The sequence below is a fragment of the Hoplias malabaricus genome, chromosome X2 (genome assembly GCF_029633855.1).
Source record: "Hoplias malabaricus isolate fHopMal1 chromosome X2, fHopMal1.hap1, whole genome shotgun sequence".
In the NCBI taxonomy this organism is placed as follows: Eukaryota; Metazoa; Chordata; class Actinopteri; order Characiformes; family Erythrinidae; genus Hoplias; species Hoplias malabaricus.
In genome coordinates, this window is record NC_089819.1 from 41,642,707 (window position 1) to 41,663,749 (window position 21,043).

Below are 21,043 nucleotides of genomic sequence, written 5' to 3' on the forward strand. Positions count from 1 at the left end.
TGTGTTTATGTCCAGTATCACCAAGCCCCAGACATGTATGATCTTGTGCTGAAGAATCTGAACATTGTCTTCACCATCCTCTTCTTCATGGAGTGTATTTTGAAAATGATCGCCTTTGGCATTCGAGTAAGTCTTACACAAACATGTGCGCACACACAAACACACACTCACTCACACACACTCACTCACACACACACACACACACACACACACACACACACACACACACACACACAAACTGGATACGCGGTTAATGACATTGGATGAAAGCATAAATGAATGAATGAATGAATAAATAAATAAAAGAATGAATCACAAGGTCTTTACCCCATGACAGTCACCTAAAACAGCAAACAGCAAGTGGATAAATGTCTGCAGCATCCAACTTGTGTTAATAGATATTGATTACCAATGTAATTCAAATAATTTATAGAAATATCACTGCATTATAGATGTCTATTTAGCTCCATAAAATCTGTATTGGTTTGAGCCACATGTTACAACTTGTTAATACAGTTGGTTAAAATGTGATGTTTTGGTTGTTTGGGAAATTTGTTTTTACATTTTTGGCTCGTAAACATCTTCATACGCACACAGAAATACTCTTCTGAATGACTCAGTGATCAGTATTAATATGTCGTTCTTTATTTATTAATGGTCTGTGTTACTATTTAGACCTGAAATTGTATAAAGCATGTGAGTATCTGCTGACCTCTTTAAAATATCCTAAAATAAGCTCACAAGTACCCATCTTTTCAAGTGTACGTATCACCTGCCTGTTTCCATGGTAACAACTCTGTGATTGGCTGAGTCGCTCAGACTCTGTTTAAATGCTGGTTGTTTTTTGTTTGTTTTCCTGCAGAATTATTTCCGAGACGCTTGGAATATTTTTGATTTCGTCTCCATCCTTGGAAGCATCACTGATATTTTAGTTACGGAGCTGTGGGTGAGTGTTCTGCTCCACTTTTGGGCTGAGTCTCATGCAGGATGTGTATATTCTTTGTATAATATACCTCAAATAGTTTTCTATGTGTGATTAATTAGCCATTAAACTTGGATCTGTAACCACTGTTGTTCCTGTTCTTTTTCATGCTTTCTTTAATCTTCTGCTTTGTTGGCGTATCTACCCTGATAAACCCATCCAATCTAAAACAAACAAACAAACAAAACAAAACAAAAATGCACTATGACCCTCCACTGTCCCTCCATGTGTGACCATAACAAACCAAAATGAACCAAACATCACCAATCACTGTCAATCAAACCCATTCTTCTCTGAACTACATTAGCCTACGGTTGGTTTGTAATTTTCTTTCTGCCTCCCTCTCTTATAATGCATCCATTTCCCACAATCCCCTGCGAGAGCATGTGCTTCCTGTGTGATGAGCTGACGCCTGGAGTGGCTGATGATGATAATTTTGCATCTTCAAGCTGAAATGACTCACAGTTCATGTTCAAATGCATTCAGATCACACTCTGAAACAGGCTTTCAATTTTAGCACTCAGCAACTTATAGTGATTGAGTTTACATACATAGCAGTATTTCTATGTAGGTTTTACTAAAGTACTAAAACATGAGAATTTTACGGGGTGTGTTGGGTAATTAACAGAACTGATAATGTATTTAATACAAGTTTTTCAAAGTGCATCCCCTTTGTCCCACCCCACCTATATTTCTGTTAAAATTCAAAAGGTTTGATTTTATACAGTGGTGTTGATTGTTAGCTATAATTGTACTGATTTCCTAATGTAAAGCAGCTGGATGTTAAGGGTAAATTGAATTACATTAAATGTAATATTTGGGCTTGTTTTCTGCTTGTGAGCAGCCACAGGGCCTACCACCTCTTTTATTTTTACTGGGATTTCTGATATAGTACAAAAGAGTTACTGGATAACTGTCTCCATGTAGAAGTATTACAATAAGTAATTGTATTTGTAATAAAGTAATTATACGTACTACTGCTTATATATCATTTTAGAACCAGCTTATGCTGGATGGGATATTAACAGGTAATTGTTTTACAGTCTATGTATGTATACCTGTTGATTTTGTTACACAGGACGTAGGATCTTAGATCATAGTCACAGATACATTTATCTCTCTCACACACACACACACACACACATACATTTATTTTTACATACACCCAGATAAATTTAATCATTTCATTGCCTGAATGCCATGCACTTTAATAAAAGTTGCATGATGTCTCTGTCTCTCTCGCTCTCTCTCTTGCTCTCCCTCTCCCTCCTTGCTCTTCCTCTTCCTCTCCACCCCACACCCTCATGTTCCTCCTCCTGGCCAGAAGGAAGCGCTGTGTCTCAGTGGAAGGAGGCAAACGCTGACATGAACGTAAACATTTTAACAAAAAAATTTCAAAGGCTAAATCATATACAAGTAAATTTCTTTCATGGTAAAAGAAATTACCATAAACAGAACATATGCATTTTATATTTACTAAAATTGAGTACAGATATTTAAGAAACATATTTATAATTTCTTAAATAATTAAATGTTTTATTTTTTATCAGGTCACTTCATTTATGATTATTATATATTTTTTTCTGTTTATGTATCTAGAAATAAAGTTTATATAATGAACACGAATCAGTGTTAATATATAGTTAATATATTTTTGTTGTTGTTATACTAAAGCATCATTTAAACATACCTATATAATATTATTAAACATACATATATAATATTAAAATATAGTGACTGAAATAATGAGATATATTGAGAGTTTCAGCTCAGCGTTCTCCTCCTGTGTGTGCCTGTGTTTGCTGCTCGTCCCAAAAGATCAGTGCATTTGATAATTGCTGCTTAAAAATGTGATTGGATGATGAGTGTTTAATTTCAGAATTTTCATTTTCTTTTGTTTCTGTTTTTTTTTATGAATAAAATTAATGTCCCCTGTTTTATTTTATTTGATATTATATTATTCTTTTATTTTGACCTCCTATCTTAGCTGATAATTTCAGTATTGAAAATTTGGTATGTGCATTTTAAAACAGAATTTCTCTCTTCTTTTTTTAAAGTATTTCTCACTTGTTCTTTTTAAATTTTTGTCTGCCTATTTTCTCCCATTCTTCCCTTTTGTTATCTTCTCTGTCTGTTTTCTTCTTCTCTATATCTGTCTCTCGCGCTTCCTCTCGCGCTCACTCTCTGTAGAATAACGTAATTAATGTGAGATTTCTACGTCTATTCCGAGCGGCTCGTCTCATTAAACTCCTCAGACAAGGCGAGACCATCCGCATTCTGCTCTGGACCTTTGTACAGTCATTTAAGGTGCACAAACTCACAAACACATACACAGTCTCTTTCTCTTTCTCTTTCTCTCTCTCTCTCTCTCTCTCTCTCTCTCTCTCTCTCTCTCTCTCTCTCTCTCTCTCTCTTTCTCTCTCACATTGGTCCCTATGAAGTCATGTGTGTAAAAAGTGTGCTCATAAAGGGTAAAATATAAACATAAACACACACTCAGATAACAAGGCTTCTAAGTTTGTATAATTACATTTTTATCGAGCAATTAATTAAAAAATCAGCATATTATGTCCTTTTTTAAATAAGTAGTATAGTGTCTCTGATACATAATGAATACAAATGCCTACATACAAAGAGCAGTCTGTGTGTATAACACCTGCCTCTCTCTCTCTCTCTCTCTCTCTTCTCCCTTCTTTCTTGTTTTTTTTTCTTTCTTTATTCTTTTCTGAAGGCTCTGCCTTATGTCTGTCTGCTGATCGCCATTCTCTTCTTTATCTACGCTATTATCGGCATGCAGGTAAAACACACACACAAAACAGACTATATTGCACTCTGATTTGTACAGAGTTCATTTAAGTTTGTATACACTGAGTATGTTGAAAATGTATGTTTATGTCTGTATTCGTAGCTGTTTGGGAACCTGGCTTTAAATGAAGAAGAAGACAGTGCTATAGATGAACACAATAATTTCAGAACCTTCATCATGGCACTAATGTTGCTGTTTAGGTACAACAACACCTCTCTCTCTCTCTCCTCTCTCTCTCTCTCTCTCTCTCTCTCTCTCTCTCTCATGGTCTTATGAGTGTGTTTTTGTGTAACAGGAGTGCTACAGGAGAGGCATGGCATGAAATAATGTTGGCATGTTTGGGTGGAAAGAAGTGTGACCCTGCCTCTGGGAATGAAAACAAAGAGTGTGGGAGTAACGTGGCCTACGCCTACTTCGTTTCCTTTATCTTCCTCTGCTCCTTCCTGGTGAGGGAATCTTTCATTTCATCCCTTGATCCATCCCTATGTAAATTCTGGTCATTTACTTTTGAACCCCTCATTTTTGGTCACACTTTTCAGTCACCAGAATTCCAAGTGCTGATTTTATAGCAGTCTGAATGCCTCAGCTTTCTTGCTGAGGAGATGGTGTAAGTGTATAGCTATTCTATAGGGTTCCTAATAGTTTGAATGAGATTTTCCCCAGCATTAGCACAAATTTCAGCAGTAGCTATAGGTAGGACAATTTTGTGATTTCAGTACTGGTGTTTCACTCATCACCTTCTATTGATAAATGAGCTTTACTAATGTGTGTGTTTCCTGCCTTGCACCTAGTGATTCTGGGTAGGCTCTGGACCCACCGCAACCCTGAACTGGATAAACGGTTACAGACAAAAAATGAATGAATTATTGAATAATGGTGTGTGTGTGTGTGCGCGTGTGTGTGTGTGTGTCTAGATGCTGAACCTGTTTGTCGCCGTAATTATGGATAATTTTGAGTATTTGACACGGGACTCTTCTATTCTGGGTCCACATCATTTGGATGAGTACGTCAGAATCTGGGCAGAGTATGATCCAGCAGCTTGGTGAGTAACAAACACACACTCTCACATACATACATACATACATTAAACACACACACGCACACATAAACACACACACATATATGCAGGTACATAAATACAAACTAGAAACCTTCTCACATTTCTTTTAAAAACACTATGTAAAATAACTGATCACACATTAAGCATTAATACAAAGTAGATTTACACAACCTACAACATTTTTTTTCAAATGTAGCCAAGCTTGGTGTCTGAGGTGTGCTTATTTAGATTTATAAAAATATGGAAACCAGGTATAAAAGTCCATGCTGCTACTGTTTTCAGATATTAGTCAATAATATCTGTAGATAAAAAATAATATTAGTGTCTTGCAGCCCACCAAAAATGTATAATCCATAAATGACATTAAATGAAATAAATCGATATATAAATCCATATAAATAAATAATGTAGACAGTTCCCTGTACAGTTCCATTAGAGGAAAAAACAAACAGCTACTTTTAGTTTAATTTGTGTAGGACGCTTCTTCCAACACCTTTTTGTCACAGTATTGTATCCTTAGATTTAGTGCACACCCACTTTCAGATTTTCTGCATTCCAATTAATCGCATGGCTCTTTTTGCCATGAGGACATTTCTATCTGATCAAGAAAATGAAATACACTATTTGATGTGTGCAAATCAGAGACAAATGAGTTCAATATACTTGTGCCTGATTGGCTGATCTCAACAGGACAGCTGCATTCTTTTACCTAAAGTTTAAATCTGCAGAACTTTTTTGTCAAATGGTGATTCAGATTTTGCTGCACGACAGACCATTGTGTACAGGTTAGTGTGACTGGTTTCTATTGACATGAACTGGCTTAAAGAATAAAATTATTACTGAGAATTTGTTGTGCTGTGTAAGCATAAATAATAATTTACATTTTAGTGGACTATACCTTTAAATCTCATTTTGCATTAATATATGTTTTAAGTATCAGAAACATCTGAAAAACAAGGCCTGTGCTTGCTGAGGCTTTTCATATTTAGAATTGAAATCATAGTAACACTTCTTCTCTTCTCCTAAGAATACCAAATGTGGTGTTGACTGAAGGTTTAGAAGTGGCACATTTCTCCAGTTATTAAATAAATTAATTTAACAACCAGGCACTTTATCACTGGCCACACCTGCAGCTTCTGAGGGTTAAAAAAGCAGAGTAAACACAAGTAAACAAAAAAGAAATAAATGAGAACAAAACCACTACAGAAGCTGAGTATAAAAAGAACACCCTGTGCATGGCAAACTTAAATCCTGACAATGACTTAATTTAGTGGTTGTTGGGCTCCGGTGCATGGCTCTCCACAGGTTCCAGCTTCAGTCCTGCCCCACTGCATACCTCCTAATACTTAGTACCAAAATACAAAGTGCAGAGTACTCAGTACTACTGCTGTATTTTGCTGTTTTCTCGCCTGATGCTGTATGCAGTGTTAAATTAAGTCATTGACCTCGCCACAGTGAGGGTGTTTTTTTTTTTTTTTGTTCTGCACCATGATCACTGCTCCAGTCTCTCTCTCTCTCTCGTTCTCTCTCTCTCTCTCTCTCTCTCTCTCTCTTTCTCTCTCTCTCTCTCTCTCTCCCTCCCTCCCTTTCTCTCTCTCTCTCTCTCTCTCCCTCCCTCCCTTTCTCTCTCTCTCTCTCTCTCTCTCTCTCTCTCTCTCTCTCTCTCCTCTCTCTCTCTCTCTCTCTCTCTCTCTCTCTCTCTCTCTCCAGCTCTTAAGATCATCTGAAGGACAGTTCCTCCATTTTTTTCAGAGTTTATCACCCCACCATCTGAAGCGGCTGAGGTAGTGCATGCTGAGCTGGGACCTGTTAATTTCCAACAGAAATTTACTTTAATATTGAAAAAATGCAGCGTGTGTTCTGGTTGATTTAAAATTGTACAAATGTGTAGTTTTATTGGGGAAGAAACTTTCCAGATCTGAAGCAGATTTACATTTCATTTACCTATTACTAGTCATATTCATATGTTTTTTTAAGTTATATTTCTATTTTATTTATATTTTTAAGGTTTGTTCTATTTTATTTATTTTGTAATCTGGATCAGTGGCTAGCAGTATGAATGCATGAATGGAGAGAAGCTTGTCCCACAGCAGCTTGTCCCTCTTCAAGTATACATATTCCATAAAAATATTAAAAGAGGATTTTCCTAATTTCCATTTGTGGATATGCTTGAATGTATGTAAATATTTAAAATAAATGATTTTAAAACATAAACACAGTAAAGTTTTAAAATGTTTGAAAGACTATTCACTATCTAGTTCAGTACCCTACTTTTGTTATGGAAGTAGATAAAACCAGCAGGGAAACTACATTTAGGGCTCAGAATGTTTATATGATCAGAATCAGTGATAGGTTTTGGTGGTATAATGATAATAAAGTATACTGTGGCATTTAAAAATGTGGACTGTATCTCAAAATGAGAGTGGTAATTATGTTTCAAATTTCTTTTCTGTGTCTTTAAGTACATAGCCATAAAGTTAATTTATGTGCAATTAAGAGAGCCACAGGGAGGGGGCACTGTAGGAGCTGGCTGACTGGTGATTTCACACTCTGAAAATGGGTTGAGGAAAAAACACAAGCCCAGTAGCTGTTTGCTGTAAAATAATCTGCTGCAGTGTGCTAAACCACGAGCTGGAAAGCAATGCTTGTAGAACTTGTCTTATTTAGCTTTTTTTTTCTTTCCTGTTACTCCGGCACCAGTCACTGAAATTTGAGGCTCACTCAACCCAACAGTGCACCCCCCTCACCCATACCTTGTATACCGTGATAATATTTTGAGACAGTATAAAAAATTTGCATACCGCCCATACCTAATCAGTGCACAGTAATTTTTACTCCCAGTTCAGTTTCCACTCCTCATAAACTCCAGACGTCCTGTGGAAAATGTCTCGAACTGTCCTTTAAATAATCTCTGAGATTTTTGGGTGGAGTCAGGGAGCAGCTCTGGAGCTTCACTGGGTTCAGAGTGCGATTTCTCTATGGATGTGTGTGTGTTCTTTCTATTCTTGTTCTTTTTTCTCCTTTACCTTCTCTCTCTCTTTCTCTCACACTCTCTTTCTCTCTGTTTTCCCCTCCCCTCCCTCTAACCACCCTGTGTTTTTCTTGCAGCGGGCGAATTCATTATAAGGATATGTACAGTTTATTACGGGTTATCGACCCCCCACTGGGCTTAGGCAAGAAATGTCCTCATAGGGTGGCCTGCAAGGTTTGGACGCTTTTAACCAAAAAACCTCAGCACCTGCTCGCAGTGGAGACTGGAATGAATGTTGCTTTTTCTTTTCCTTTTCTTTTTCCTTTTCCTTTTGGCATTAACACTTCATTATAAGGTCTGCTTCTTAACAATTACCTAATCTTTAATGAGCAGTTAATAACACCTTAGTAAACAGAAATATATAATTTGTAAACATGCTCAGAAATGGGGTATAAATTTGTTTCTAAGATGTGTTAAAGGAGCAGTGCTTCATATCATGAAACATTATACTGTCACCTAGTTTCTGGGATGTATCAGAGATTCTGTACTAAGCTTTTTTTAAACATGGCTGCCCTCTTGTTCAGGACCTGCTCTGTGGAGCATAAACTGGTTATTCAATATAATATAATAGTTGATGTAAAAAAAAAAATTTTTGTTGTGTTTTGGGTGGAAAAATGATTGATCTCTCCTTTAATACAGTCTTCTGTAAATGAGTTATTAACTGTTTAACTAATTGTTTTAAATTAAATTGTATTTGCATTAGTTTATGATTACACTTTCAAACACAGTGGCCACTAATCACGCTGCCAGTTGTATATCATTTCTAAATAATCCTCAATGGCCATGTAATCACATTAATGGCCGTATTTTGGGATTGTGAATTCTGATCATTTGAGTTCTTACTATTTATTGATAATGGTGTCATAACTGACAGTAAATGTACATCTAATTTATTAGTCAATAAACAGTTAATAACACTTGCATAATATTATAGCTAACAAAATTATATCAAATTTTTAAGCTTGCATACAAATCGTATATTTATATTTACTAGACTATTAATTGCTTGTTAATGGTTAATCAATTTTTAGAAAGCAAACCTTAAAATAAAGTGTTACTCTTTTTTTAAATTCTTCTTTTTAATTTACTTCTCCTCCACGTTTTTTCGATTATTTTTTAAATGTTTTTTTTCCGTTGTTTATTTTATCTCCATCATCTCCACATATTTGCATTCTGATATGAAAATGAGAATGTGCGGGACAATGCAGAAATCGCAGGAAAACGCATGATGTGCACTTTGCCACAAACACACAAGCAGTCAATTTACAAACAAGATAAAACAAGAGCCTAAAAAAGCACAATAAAAGCAGCCGTGTGTGTGGTATGTTCTTTGCTTGCTGTGGATCGATGCCTGGGGATTAAGCATTGCTCTGGTTCGGTCTAGAAAGGGGAGGGAAGGGCCAGAACTGCGCTGACATAAACCTGACTCAGAGCAGCGAGGTTTTCTGTCCGAATAAAGCCTTGCTGCTGTTTCTATGTGACCACTCACCGATCTCATAGAATGCTTTTCTTTTTTATTTTGTTTTTATTTAAATAAAAAAGTACAACATAGCGATGCACCAAATTAAAATTTTTGGCTGAATCTGATACTGAAAATGTTGCATTAGGTTTTTCATATTTACACTGTTGCATACTTGTTGATTGATATGAATATAATTTTTATTCATTTATTTAGCTTTCATGAAAATTAAAAAATTGTCCTAATCGTTTTTTTTTTTGGTTGGTTTTTTTTTTAGATTTTTGGGTTTTTTATTTTTTTTGCCACCACTGAGAATCATTTAGTGTGAATCTTTACTGTGATTTGAATTTTGAAATTTAACTGACAAACGTACAGTTGCTTGCATAGAATGAATGTACGTTTAGACACTATACTTTTTAAATCATTGCAAACTTTAAATGAAAATATAGGATTCATGTCAGCCTCTAAGCATTTTGATTGTACATAACAAATTGTGTAGGTCATTTGAACATAGATTTGTAATATTTAATGCCAAGTTTGTTTGTTTATGTTGTAGACTTAAAATAACACACCACAGTCATTTTATTGTGTATTGTTTCTGGCCAAAAAAATTTCATGGAGCATCGCTACGACCAATCTCAGCATCTCCTTCTCTCAGTAAACCACAGATCCAGCCAACAGTGGAGCATTCGCCAACTCTCAGACTCCGCTCCCATAAACCTCCCCACCTTCCACCTTCCACCTCCCTGTGACCAAATCAATAACCTCTGTGTCTTTCTTTCTTTTTCTTTTGTTTCTTTTGTTTTTGATTTGGTTTTCCGTCTACGCTACCCCTGGTTCTGACCCATCTGTGTCCTTCCCCATCCCGTTTTGCGTTCTGTCTGTTTGTTTGTTTGTTTTGGGGGTCTGCAGCGGCAGGATCAGTTTCAGTGATATGTATGAGATGCTGAGGCTCATGTGCCCGCCACTCGGTCTGGGGAAGCGATGCCCTGCAAGGGTGGCATACAAGGTTAGAGGGCAGCTGGGTGAGCGGGCACCACTCTGACTCTTTATCTTTCTTTCCATCTCTCTCTCTCTCCCCCTCTCTCTCTCCCTCTTGCTTTCTGTTTATCTTTCTCTCTCCCTCTCTCTCTCTGCCCGCTCCCCCAATCAGAGCTGCCCCTTTTCTCTGTTAGTTTTGGTGTTGGTGAGCTAATGTTCTTTTGTGAAAGTCGGTGAAAGTGAAGTGTTAGCCAGCCCACACTCATGCACAGACAAACACACACTCATTCATTCACATTCATCCACTGGAGAGGGAGAACAGAGAGAGGTCTTGTCAGTCCTTCTGCACGGTACGCACCTAAACACACAAAATATTATACACAACACCAGCAACATACAGCAACAAACACTCAGGTCCTTCAACCCTTAGAAGGCTAGAGTTATTGAGGCTTTGTTCTGAGGTTTGAACTGGAATGATCACAACACTTTACACAGATAAATGTGAAAGTACACAGATAAATATGAAGTATGCGTTTTCTTTTGTTTGAGTGTCGTTAAAAAAAAATTGAAAAGAATGTGATAGTAGTTTGATACATGTTTTTTTTTTTTTTTGTTGGGTTTTTTTTTTTTTTTTGGGGACTATGGCAAGCTGGTAATTTAACTTCCCACAAATAATAAGATTGGGCACGCAGCGATATATTTTCATCATATTGGAACATTAAATAATATATATTTTTCTATTTTAAAATTTCAGTGACCTACACATTATAATTAGTTCATATAAAATAACTGTGACTTCTAAGGGTTATTTAGGTTGAGAGGCCCGTAGGAATAATCATACAACTAAACATAGTTAAAATAAAGATTACTAAAGATGAAAGGTGTGTGTGTGTGTACAGAAGGACTGGGAATGGCTGTGTGTGTTTCGTGCTCTATGTCTTTCTCTCCTGTGGATGGTCAGCCAGCATCCTGGAAATTACAGAGCTTTGGACACACTGAGACGGTCAGCTGTAAAAACCTTTGCAGATATCTTCTGAATGAAGTGAAGAGAAATTATCTACAGATCCTCAGAATTTCAGAATCAGATCAGATGACTTTTCAGAGCCATGTTTACTTGTCCACTGTTTTTTCATCTGTCGGATTCTGTCAGTGCAGTATTCATTCCATTTCCCTCATTCTCATTCTCTCTCTCTCTCTCTCTCTCTCTCTCTCTCTCTCTCTCTCTCTCTCTGTCTGTCTGTCTCTCTGTCTCTTTGTTTCACACACACACACACACACACACACACACATTCTGTCTCTATTTGTCTTATTTATTTTGTCTTTATTTTTGCATTGTTAATGCCTATATGGCAATGCTATTCTTAACATTGCTCCACTTTGCCTAAAATTCTGCTGTGATTTCATCTCCCCTCTCTTCAAATTCCTGGCATGGTTTTCCCTACGTCTCTCTCATTTTCAATCTAGATTATTCCACCGCAATTTACTTATAGCCCAGAAAGTCAGGTTATAGATTTCTATGAAAAAGTCAACAAAGTCATTTATGCAATTATACAAAGTTAAAAAATTTCAGGCAGCTTCAGCTTACCAGCTTCATATTTTAGTTAAGTTCAGTCATTCTGTATGACTAAATATTTAAGATGAGATTTAGAACCCCTGTAATAGAACACCAGCGCCTGTAATCTAAGCCTCTACTTTTCTATTTGACCTTGGCTTAGTCTTAAAGGAATATTTCTCTGTATTTATTTGATAGTAGAATACAGTTTAGTTAATGCTGTACATTAATCAGGATTCATTCAGTAGGAAGAACCAATAAAAGCAAAAGAATATAAGCTGAGGGCAATTTTAAGTGTTTGCTATGGTGAAATATACTATAGGAAGTTATTATCCATATTATTAACATTTACTATTAAGATGTAAGATACGATAAAGATCAGTAATTTCTTGATAATCTTTACAGGAACAAAATTAAACTTTGTTGTAAACATTAACATTGTATTTTAATGTTTAAGGTCAACTTAGCCAGTAAGTCTGTTAGAGTTTTGTGACACACGTTTGCTAAAATTACTGATAAGTTATCAGTGTTGGTTATAATGATGGTTATTATTTTGTTCTAGGTCTGTTCTACAGCTTAGTTTTTGAATCAGTTTTTTGGGTGTTTTTAATGTAGTGTTATACTTAAAAAATCACTCTTAATCATTAAGTATTATGTAAGTATTAAGTATTAAATAGCCATGACACACCAGGCCTGACTCTAAGGGTTGTGGAATACATTTGTGGATGCAGAAAGAAATATCTTGCTGGGAATAAATATTACCCAGTGCATGATATTTCATTCCAGAGAGGACTTTTATTTTGAAGGGCATCCAGTAACAATCAGATAAACATAACCTTCTTTAGCATTTAAGTCTTTTGTATTGAAAAACAAAAAAGATCAACACAGAATCATACCGTACAGGCCTAAAGTATAGAAGCAAGCAGTTGTTTTTAAAATTATTATTTATGTTCTAAAATATTTTAGAAATAAATGCTTGTGTATTTAACTATTTGCTGTCCAGTTTCACAACCCAGTTTGTTTCAGAATGTTCCACTAGCCTGAGAGTGCTATTCTCTCACCCTATTGAAATATGATTTGATATTATGGTATATTTGCTGGGTTAACACTTGTTTTTAAATAAGCTTTTTCATGAACATCATGTTCAAATCTAGAAGAATGGAGCAGCTGTTCTATAATATAGATTTGTTTTGTTTTTACTACAAATAAGACAAATAAGTGTGTCTGTACTACCTTTGACAGTGTAACTCAATGATTAATATCATTCAGTCAATATCAAAATCTATATTGCAAAACTCAAATCAAAACTAGGGTTGTGCTGAGGTTTGATTTAATTGCTTAGCATTGCCTCCAAGCTTTCGGCCTGTTGATCATCTGTCCGTTTCCCACGATCTGTGTAAGATTAATTTCAGTTAGATATGGTTTTGCTTGTGTTTAATTTTACACCAAATGTCTGCGGTTCTCTCAAAGTTGTGGTTCTTTCTGCCTTCCTACACATCTTTCTCTATCTCTTTACCCTCCTCTTTCCCTCTGTCTCTCTCTCTCTCTCTCTCTCTCTCTCTCTCTCTCTCTCTCTCTCTCTCTCTCTTTCTCATTCATTTATTGCTTTTTAAACAATCATCCCTCACTCTTTCCTGACCATTCCTTCTGTTCATGGCCAAACATATGATCATCCATCATCTCTTTGCTTGTTTTTGTTTGTTTTTTTACCTGTGGAAACATTTCATGGCCTTCCAGTCTGGAGTGAAACTAACACAGCAATCGACCGATGTCTAACCCAGCCCCATGTCTTGCCTCTCTCTCTCTAACTCCGTAACTCTGTAAATTTAGCAGGCAGTGTCTTTCTATAACTGACCTTAAAACTGACCGCACCCATCCTGCATTGAGAGATCAGAAAAGAAATCTGGAATTAAAAATCAAATTCAATTTGAAATATGAATGTGTGACAAGCCCAAACCAGCAAAGAAAACACAACCCACCCCAACTCCTTTAAACAGAGTGATCAATGCAAAGAGAAATACTCTGATAAATGAAGTGATAAATGGTCCTCTCTGTGCGCGGCTGCTCGTGCTCTCGGGGTGAGGGTGCATGTGTCGCATGGTGCATGTGGTGGTGGTTTTGGGGGCGTCAGCGTTCTCTGCATGAGCCGTTGCATGGTAATTGTTGGAGCTGCAGCTTTTCTGCTTGTAATGGAATGGATTAAATGCAGAACGCTGAAGAAACACAGAGCTTTAATGCTCAGTAAGGCCGTTGTATGTCATGTGCTTCATGAAACCGATGCTTAGTGTTCAGAGGTAACTGAAAATGACCAAAAATGGCAGTCTGAAAAACAACATCCTACATTACATGGATTTGTTCTTAGATGTCTTTTTGTTCATTTAGTCCCTTGTGAACCATGCCTCCAGGAGGTAGGGGGAGCTCTGATACAAAGGATGACGTGTCAGAGATTGTGTAGTCTCTGTTAAGTGCGTCCAAACTTCAGACTGATATTGGCACTATTGGTTTTTTCAGTTATATACTTAGTTAAATGTGTTGGACAGTTGCTCTGTGTAGTCATCATTCTCAAAGATGCCTCTTAGAAATTTCTAGCTCTTTATGGACTTTTTTTATGGATTTCTTTTTAACAGTTAACCTGTACTTTAGATTATCAAACAGAAGTATAGGTAAGAAATACAGTACCAGAATTAAATATGTGCAATTAGTGGTGAAAATAGAGTAAGTGAAAATGTCAGAAGATGCTTCACTGATGCATCTACCATAACCAAGATATGTCTGGCATCATATTTTAGCCACTATATACTGAGCTCCCCCCTCCTTATACCTGCCCGACAAAACAGCTGATTGGAGGTTTGAATGAAACGCCCACATACTCTCAATCCTGATTGGCTCTCCACAGAGACTGCTGCGTATGGATTTGCCTGTTGCCGACGACAACACAGTGCATTTCAACTCCACCCTGATGGCCTTAATCCGCACGGCACTTGACATCAAAATTGCAAAGGGTATGGAACATTAGCCTATAATACAGGTTCTGTATATTTCTGTTTAATTTCCTCTGTAGATTAAGGAAATGAAACTCTGCCCTCACAATGAGACCTTTTAAATGCAGATAATAAATTGAAAATATCAGCACTTTACTATTTGGAATAGTCACCAAACCAGATGTCTTGATAAATACACACCTTTATCATTGCGTCCTTAATCTTCCCACAGTGCATGGCATTATGAAAAATTCTAACTTAAGGTAGAGCTCTTTTACTGGTAAATATTTATGTAGGTGTTTAAATGAGGTTAGTGTCACTGTCGCACAGTTCCAAGTTCCTTTGGTTGTGGGTTCGAGCCCTGCCTTGGGTGACTTTGAGGAGTTTGGTGTGTCCTCCCTTTGTCTGCATTTTCCCTCTGACAGTCCAAAAACACACTCTGGTGGCTGGATTGGCTACTTAATAGCATCCATAGATATAACTGTGTATTGCCCTGTGATGGACTGGTGCCCTGTCCAGGGTGTTTTCCTGCCTTGCGTCCAATGATTCTGGGTGGGATCCGAACCCACAGTGACCCTAAACTGGATGATCCCTGAACTAGACTCAGTGATATTATTTGGTTAGGAAATCATACACCATGAAGGCTCTGCCTTCACGACAATTCTGTTCAATATTTCTATGTGTATACTTAAACACCACATACTTTCAGGAGGAGCAGACAAGCACCAGATGGATGCAGAGCTGAGGAAAGAGATGATGGCAATTTGGCCAAATCTGTCTCAGAAAAACTTGGACCTGCTGGTCACTCCTCACAAGGGTAAGTTTAGAGGGGTTTGTACCGACCGAAACAGCTAATCAGATCACCAAGTCATCAGAGGAGCTTACTCACTCACTGCTCAGCACCCTCTGATCAGGCAACCCCCCCCCAGCCTCCAGCTTTTCTCTAATTGCCATCCAGCTAGCAGACTATCATTCTTTAGATAAACTTCTGTCAGCCTCTAGAGAGACATTTTTCAACCTCAACATAACCTTCTAGCTAACCTTGCATGACTATGTATCTAGCTTTGGCTCAATCCAGTTAACCTCATATGTTCTTCCCTGACACTCCAGTATCTTATCTAAACTTGCAGCCAACTTTCTCTAAGTCCTTAGCTGACCTTCTCTTAAGTCCTAGCTAATCCATCTACAATTTCCAGCTAACATTACATTAGTTTTCCTCTAGCCTTCCATCTACCACCAGCTAGCACATTCAACCCAAATAACCACCCCAGACCAAAAAAACATTCTCCCCTGTATGCTCAGCTAACCTTCCTTGTACTCCAACATTAACTTTCCTCAACCTAATCTTAACACAAATTCATGCTTGCCTTCCCTCATCTTTCACAATGTTTTAATTTCTGTAACTTTTGCTCAATCTCTAATCTCCTGCTTCAGCTTCTGTTCTTTCCCTGCAATCTAATAATCCTTTCAGAGACTGTTTTTTTAACTACAAGAAGCCTCCTTTAACATCCTGCTAATCTTTTCTCAATTTCTAGATTAATTTTCCACATCCTCCAGCTGTCCCTTAAATTTGTTCTGATTGTCCACTACCCCCAGAAACATCATTCACTTTTCAGTGATTCTTCTCTGACCTTCCAGAACGTCTCATTTATTAAAAATATATAAATACAGTAGTATTAACTATGGAACTGAATTGGAAAACTCAATGAAACTCATTTAAAAAAAAACTCATTGAATTGGAGCGTGGTACTGTAACAGAATACCATTGTTGCAACCAGTCAGTTGTGAAATTTCTTCCCGCTAAACTATCTCATGATCAACTGTGAGTGGTATTATATAAAAGTGGATATGTTTAGGAACCACAGGAACTCAGCCAACTGGCAGGCCACATAAAGTTGCAGATTGCTGAGACGCACTGTCTCCAAAATACAAATGCCAGCATGTTGCCTGTGAACTGTCTCAGTTGTGCATCACTCCAAATCTCCCTCCAACAAATTCTTTAACGTTGGCAGTCTTGCAAATCATAAATCATTTAAAAAATCTGTGCATGTGTCCTTTCCCAGCTGCCTTTATCCTCACTTTCAAATGCATGCACCTCACTCTCTGCATTTTCTCCTCTTTTTCCTCCTTTCCTCTTGCCTGTTATCAGGGGGTGACTCACTATAGAAAAATCCTCTATAGATGTCTTTTCACTCCAGTGTGTGAAAGGCAGAAAATTGCACATTTCAGGGCACCTGTGTTCAAGTATCCTTACCAATTACAACAAAATGATACTTGAATTGTTAGCACAATAATGTAATTTTAAAACATTTATAGTCAATTAGTAATTAATTACTTGTCAATGGTTGTCAACTATTTAGAGAATGTATAGCATCTGACAATGCATGATATTTTCTTTGTTGAATTTAATTAACCGCGACCCTGAACTGGATAAGCGGTTACAGATAATGTATGAATTAATGAATGAATGAATTTGAATAGAGTTCATTTTAAAATACTCTGGAGATACATTAACTGTCATCACATGATTTAGCAATTTAGCACTCATCTGCTGCATATGTTTAAGCATTCTGTGTTATTTTCTCAGTTAAAATGCTCAAAATAATAGGGTTATAGGAAAATGATTAAACCGAGTGTTTTGGTGATGACTCTCATCTCCTCCAAGGGACATGAATTACAGTTAGTTTTGGAGGTTGTTACTATTCGGTCTGCCTGTGAAAAGACAAATGGCTCTTTAATGTACTTTACATGTTCCGTGTCCAACGTGCTGTTTTATGTTGTTTTGTGTGGCAACTAAACAATGTCTAAGTGTCCAATTTGTCTGTGTTGTGTCTGTGAGCTAGTTTCTGATACTGCATTTATATGTTGTCATCCAAGAAAAAAGAACTTGTGAATAAATTGACCATTTACAAAATCATGTAGCTGAATCACTATAACCAAGGTGATAGTATTACTAGGATAACAAATGGTATTAGCATGCTTTGCTCCTATAAATTTAGAGCAGAGGTTAAATTAAATGTTAATTGTCTTTTACCTGAATATCCTTCAGATATTCTCATTTGATGGGTGTAACTTTGTAATTTCATATTGTCTCTTCCTAATTAAAAATGTGTATTTTCCAGTTCTATCCATCAGTATTAAGCTAAAAAATACACTGATATTGCAATATAGTATAATGGGCATATTTAATTTTAATAGATCAGGTCTAATGCTGGTGTTAGAGGCTAGCTCTGTATGCTCTTGTTGTGTTGGTATTGTGTTTGTGCGTGTTCTTTTGTTTTGTCTCCCACTCCCATCCCCTCTTGGCTCAGGGTCCATTCCAGCTGGGTCTAATTGTGCAGGGTAACTTTTGCGTCCTCTCAGCAGCCACAGACCTGACAGTTGGGAAAATCTATGCTGCCATGATGATCATGGAGTACTACCGCCAGAGCAAGGCCAAAAAACTACAGGCACTACGGGAGGAGCAGGTACCAGTTTAAACACAAAACAATTTTATACTTTTTTCTGAATTCTAACACTAGCTCTGATAAAGCATGTTCATTCTCCTCTTAGCTAGACAGCTTAGCATTAAGAAGACAACGTGATGAAATGTCTAGAAATCTGATTGCAACATTTATTGTAAAACATCCTACACCACTAATCGCACATTGCCTGAAATGCCTCATGATTCTGTCTCTTCACTTTCTCTTTTTGCAAGCATTAGCATTATCTTTGGTTACTTAATAGTAGAGGCTGTTTCAGATGACCATCAATTAACGAGCCAGTGCTAACACATCAACTGAGAATATATGATGGCTTAATCAACATTCTGAGTGATTTTTATTTCCTAACTTAAGTGAGTGACTTGCTCATACAATTAACAATTAATTAGGGCCACTTTTGAAAAGGATTTTCCTTTCTGAGACACTGAGGGGATCACTAAATCTTCAATTCAGTTTAATATGCGTCTTTGAAACAGCCCTAAAGAGAATTTAGTCTAGATATTTATAAGCATGCATTAAGGTAAAGATATTAGTTTTCAAGAATAAGTGGATGTGAATGTTATGATTTATGATACAACATGGCCGTTTGACAGTGTGAGAGTTCATGTTTTCTCCAAAAAAGTGTCCATAGCTTCTAACAGGAGGAGTGTTATGTCATGAATTTAAAAAGGAAGACAAATTTATCAGTCTTCTTTAAAACTATAGAACCATAAACTTTTTGTACTCATTTCATATTCCACTGGAGAAGCATGGACACTACTTACTTTGTGTGTTAGATTGTGTTTTTGTGAGTTTTTTGTGTCTTTCCTTGGTCCTTGATGGTGTTTGAATCAGATTGATTCCTGTTCTTGTTCCTGAAGCTTCACACAAGCCGCTCAACGTCACTGTGCTACACCTGCTTCACTGTTTTATTGTTAGACTGTGTCCCAATTATAAACATAATTCATAATGGTTTATTTATATAATTATAAAAAATACAGTAAACTTACACTAAGATGCACCCCATCCAGTGTGTGTTTCTGACTCAGTGATTCCAGGTAGGCGCTGGACCGAATTTGACCCTGAATTGGACAGGCAGTTAGTAACAATGAATGAATAAGTAACTTTACAGGAGAAAGAAAAATATCCTTAATGTTAAAAAGGAGTTAATGGAAACAAGTATTTAGACATAATTTCTCAATCAATCAAAAGCTCAATGTCTCAGCTTAAAGTGTAAAAATCAGGCTCAAAAGATTCTGCTTTTGTCAAATTCACAAAACATAGAAATTGTGCAGAATCATCAATACTTCTTTTTTATTGTATGGTCTGTACAGCAATCTTTTACATTAAAGATTAAAATTCCTCAAATTTGCTAGACCAAATATATTAGATCAAATAGAAATGTGGTAAACAATCTTACAATATTCTTAAAAATCTCTCATGATGAGAAATATTAGATATTGTGACTAGATTGATGAGGTCATTTGTTAGCCCGCAATTTTGCAGTTCAGTGTATACGTTAAAAGGGACATATATTCTTCCACAAATTAACAGAGGTCCTTGGGGTCTTAATGAAGTATCTGTGTCATTCTTTGGATCAAACACATAGCTCCATTCTCACCCTGTATAAACAGCCATTTTTAAAAGGACTGATTTGAACACTTCTTCCTTTAAGTGACAATAAACCACTGTACGCTGTACAGGAGTGAACAGCACAGCGAGACATTTTGCTTGTCTTTTGTCTTTCACAGAATCCCTTGTCCAAATTATACTGTGATTAAAAACACTCAGATGAAGGAGCGATACAATCCAAATCAATTCAAAACAATAGCCAGAACGTCTGTTTTATCACATGCATTCTGTATTAAGCATGTTTGTGAGTTGAAAGGTTCCCTATCCCTAAATGACTATCTCTATTATAATACGTCCTCTTTAATTATATTTTGGTGTATAGTAATGGGACACAGTATTATTCTGTCTCAGTGATGTCTACCTGTCTCTCAGTCCCAATAACTGTCTCTTTCTTCCTCACTCTGTCATTTTCTTTCTTCTTTTATTAAGCCGTTATATTAATGTCTGTTTTTTGTAGATAATGTGTTGCTTCCCATATTCCCATATTTTATTCTCTGTTTTCTCCCGTCTTTGTGTCATTTGCTTGTTCTACTCCTCCCCTTTTCTGCATTTCTGTCTTTAATAATCAAAAGATCAGTTGATATATTGTTCAGTGAACTTTTATAACATGGAATTTTCTCTCCGCAACTGTGTGTTCATTCTTAGTTTGTTGGATGTTGAGGTGAGGTTATCAGTTTAACCTCTAGCTGCCTTAGAGTTTCTGAGTCTCAGACACTGACCAGATCATTAATTGGCAAGCTGATCAGTTAAAATATACACAACCACTTAATCCTTTAAAAGTTATGGAGATAGATAGATAGATAGATAGATAGATAGATAGATAGATAGATAGATAGATAGATAGATAGATAGATAGATAGATAGATAAACTGATATTATATAGTACATTTTGGTTTAGAAGTCGAGAAGGAGATTTTTTTATTATGATTTGAAATTCATTAACACTTTTTGTTGTTTGGGTTATTTCCCAGCAACATGGGGCGTTACTGGAGGTCATGGAGTCCAGGAAAATTACCTCTGTATATGTCAATCAACAAACAAAAGCCATTGACCTTACGTATGGACCCTCTACCTACCCGAAAAATAAGAAGTGTCTAT

General features: G+C 36.6%; 1 protein-coding gene across 16 annotated transcripts in view; it reads left to right on the top strand.

The window, feature by feature from the left end:
• The window catches only part of LOC136676287 (voltage-dependent P/Q-type calcium channel subunit alpha-1A-like), a 73,734-nt gene that overhangs the window by 36,910 nt on the left and 15,781 nt on the right, over window positions 1-21,043 (top strand). For 11 of the 16 annotated variants that reach the window (XM_066653157.1, XM_066653164.1, XM_066653170.1 and 8 more), the window contains exons 30-40: window positions 16-126; window positions 863-946; window positions 3,173-3,289; window positions 3,714-3,779; window positions 3,891-3,988; window positions 4,084-4,234; window positions 4,703-4,830; window positions 7,957-8,053; window positions 14,768-14,873; window positions 15,562-15,669; window positions 18,216-18,319. In XM_066653157.1, the coding sequence (XP_066509254.1) occupies window positions 16-126; window positions 863-946; window positions 3,173-3,289; window positions 3,714-3,779; window positions 3,891-3,988; window positions 4,084-4,234; window positions 4,703-4,830; window positions 7,957-8,053; window positions 14,768-14,873; window positions 15,562-15,669; window positions 18,216-18,319 (1,170 nt within the window). Of the gene's footprint in view, window positions 1-15; window positions 127-862; window positions 947-3,172; window positions 3,290-3,713; window positions 3,780-3,890; window positions 3,989-4,083; window positions 4,235-4,702; window positions 4,831-7,956; window positions 8,054-10,250; window positions 10,348-14,767; window positions 14,874-15,561; window positions 15,670-18,215; window positions 18,320-21,043 lie in introns of all 16 variants that reach the window. The other 5 variants (XM_066653159.1, XM_066653163.1, XM_066653158.1 and 2 more) reach the window with 4 other exon arrangements.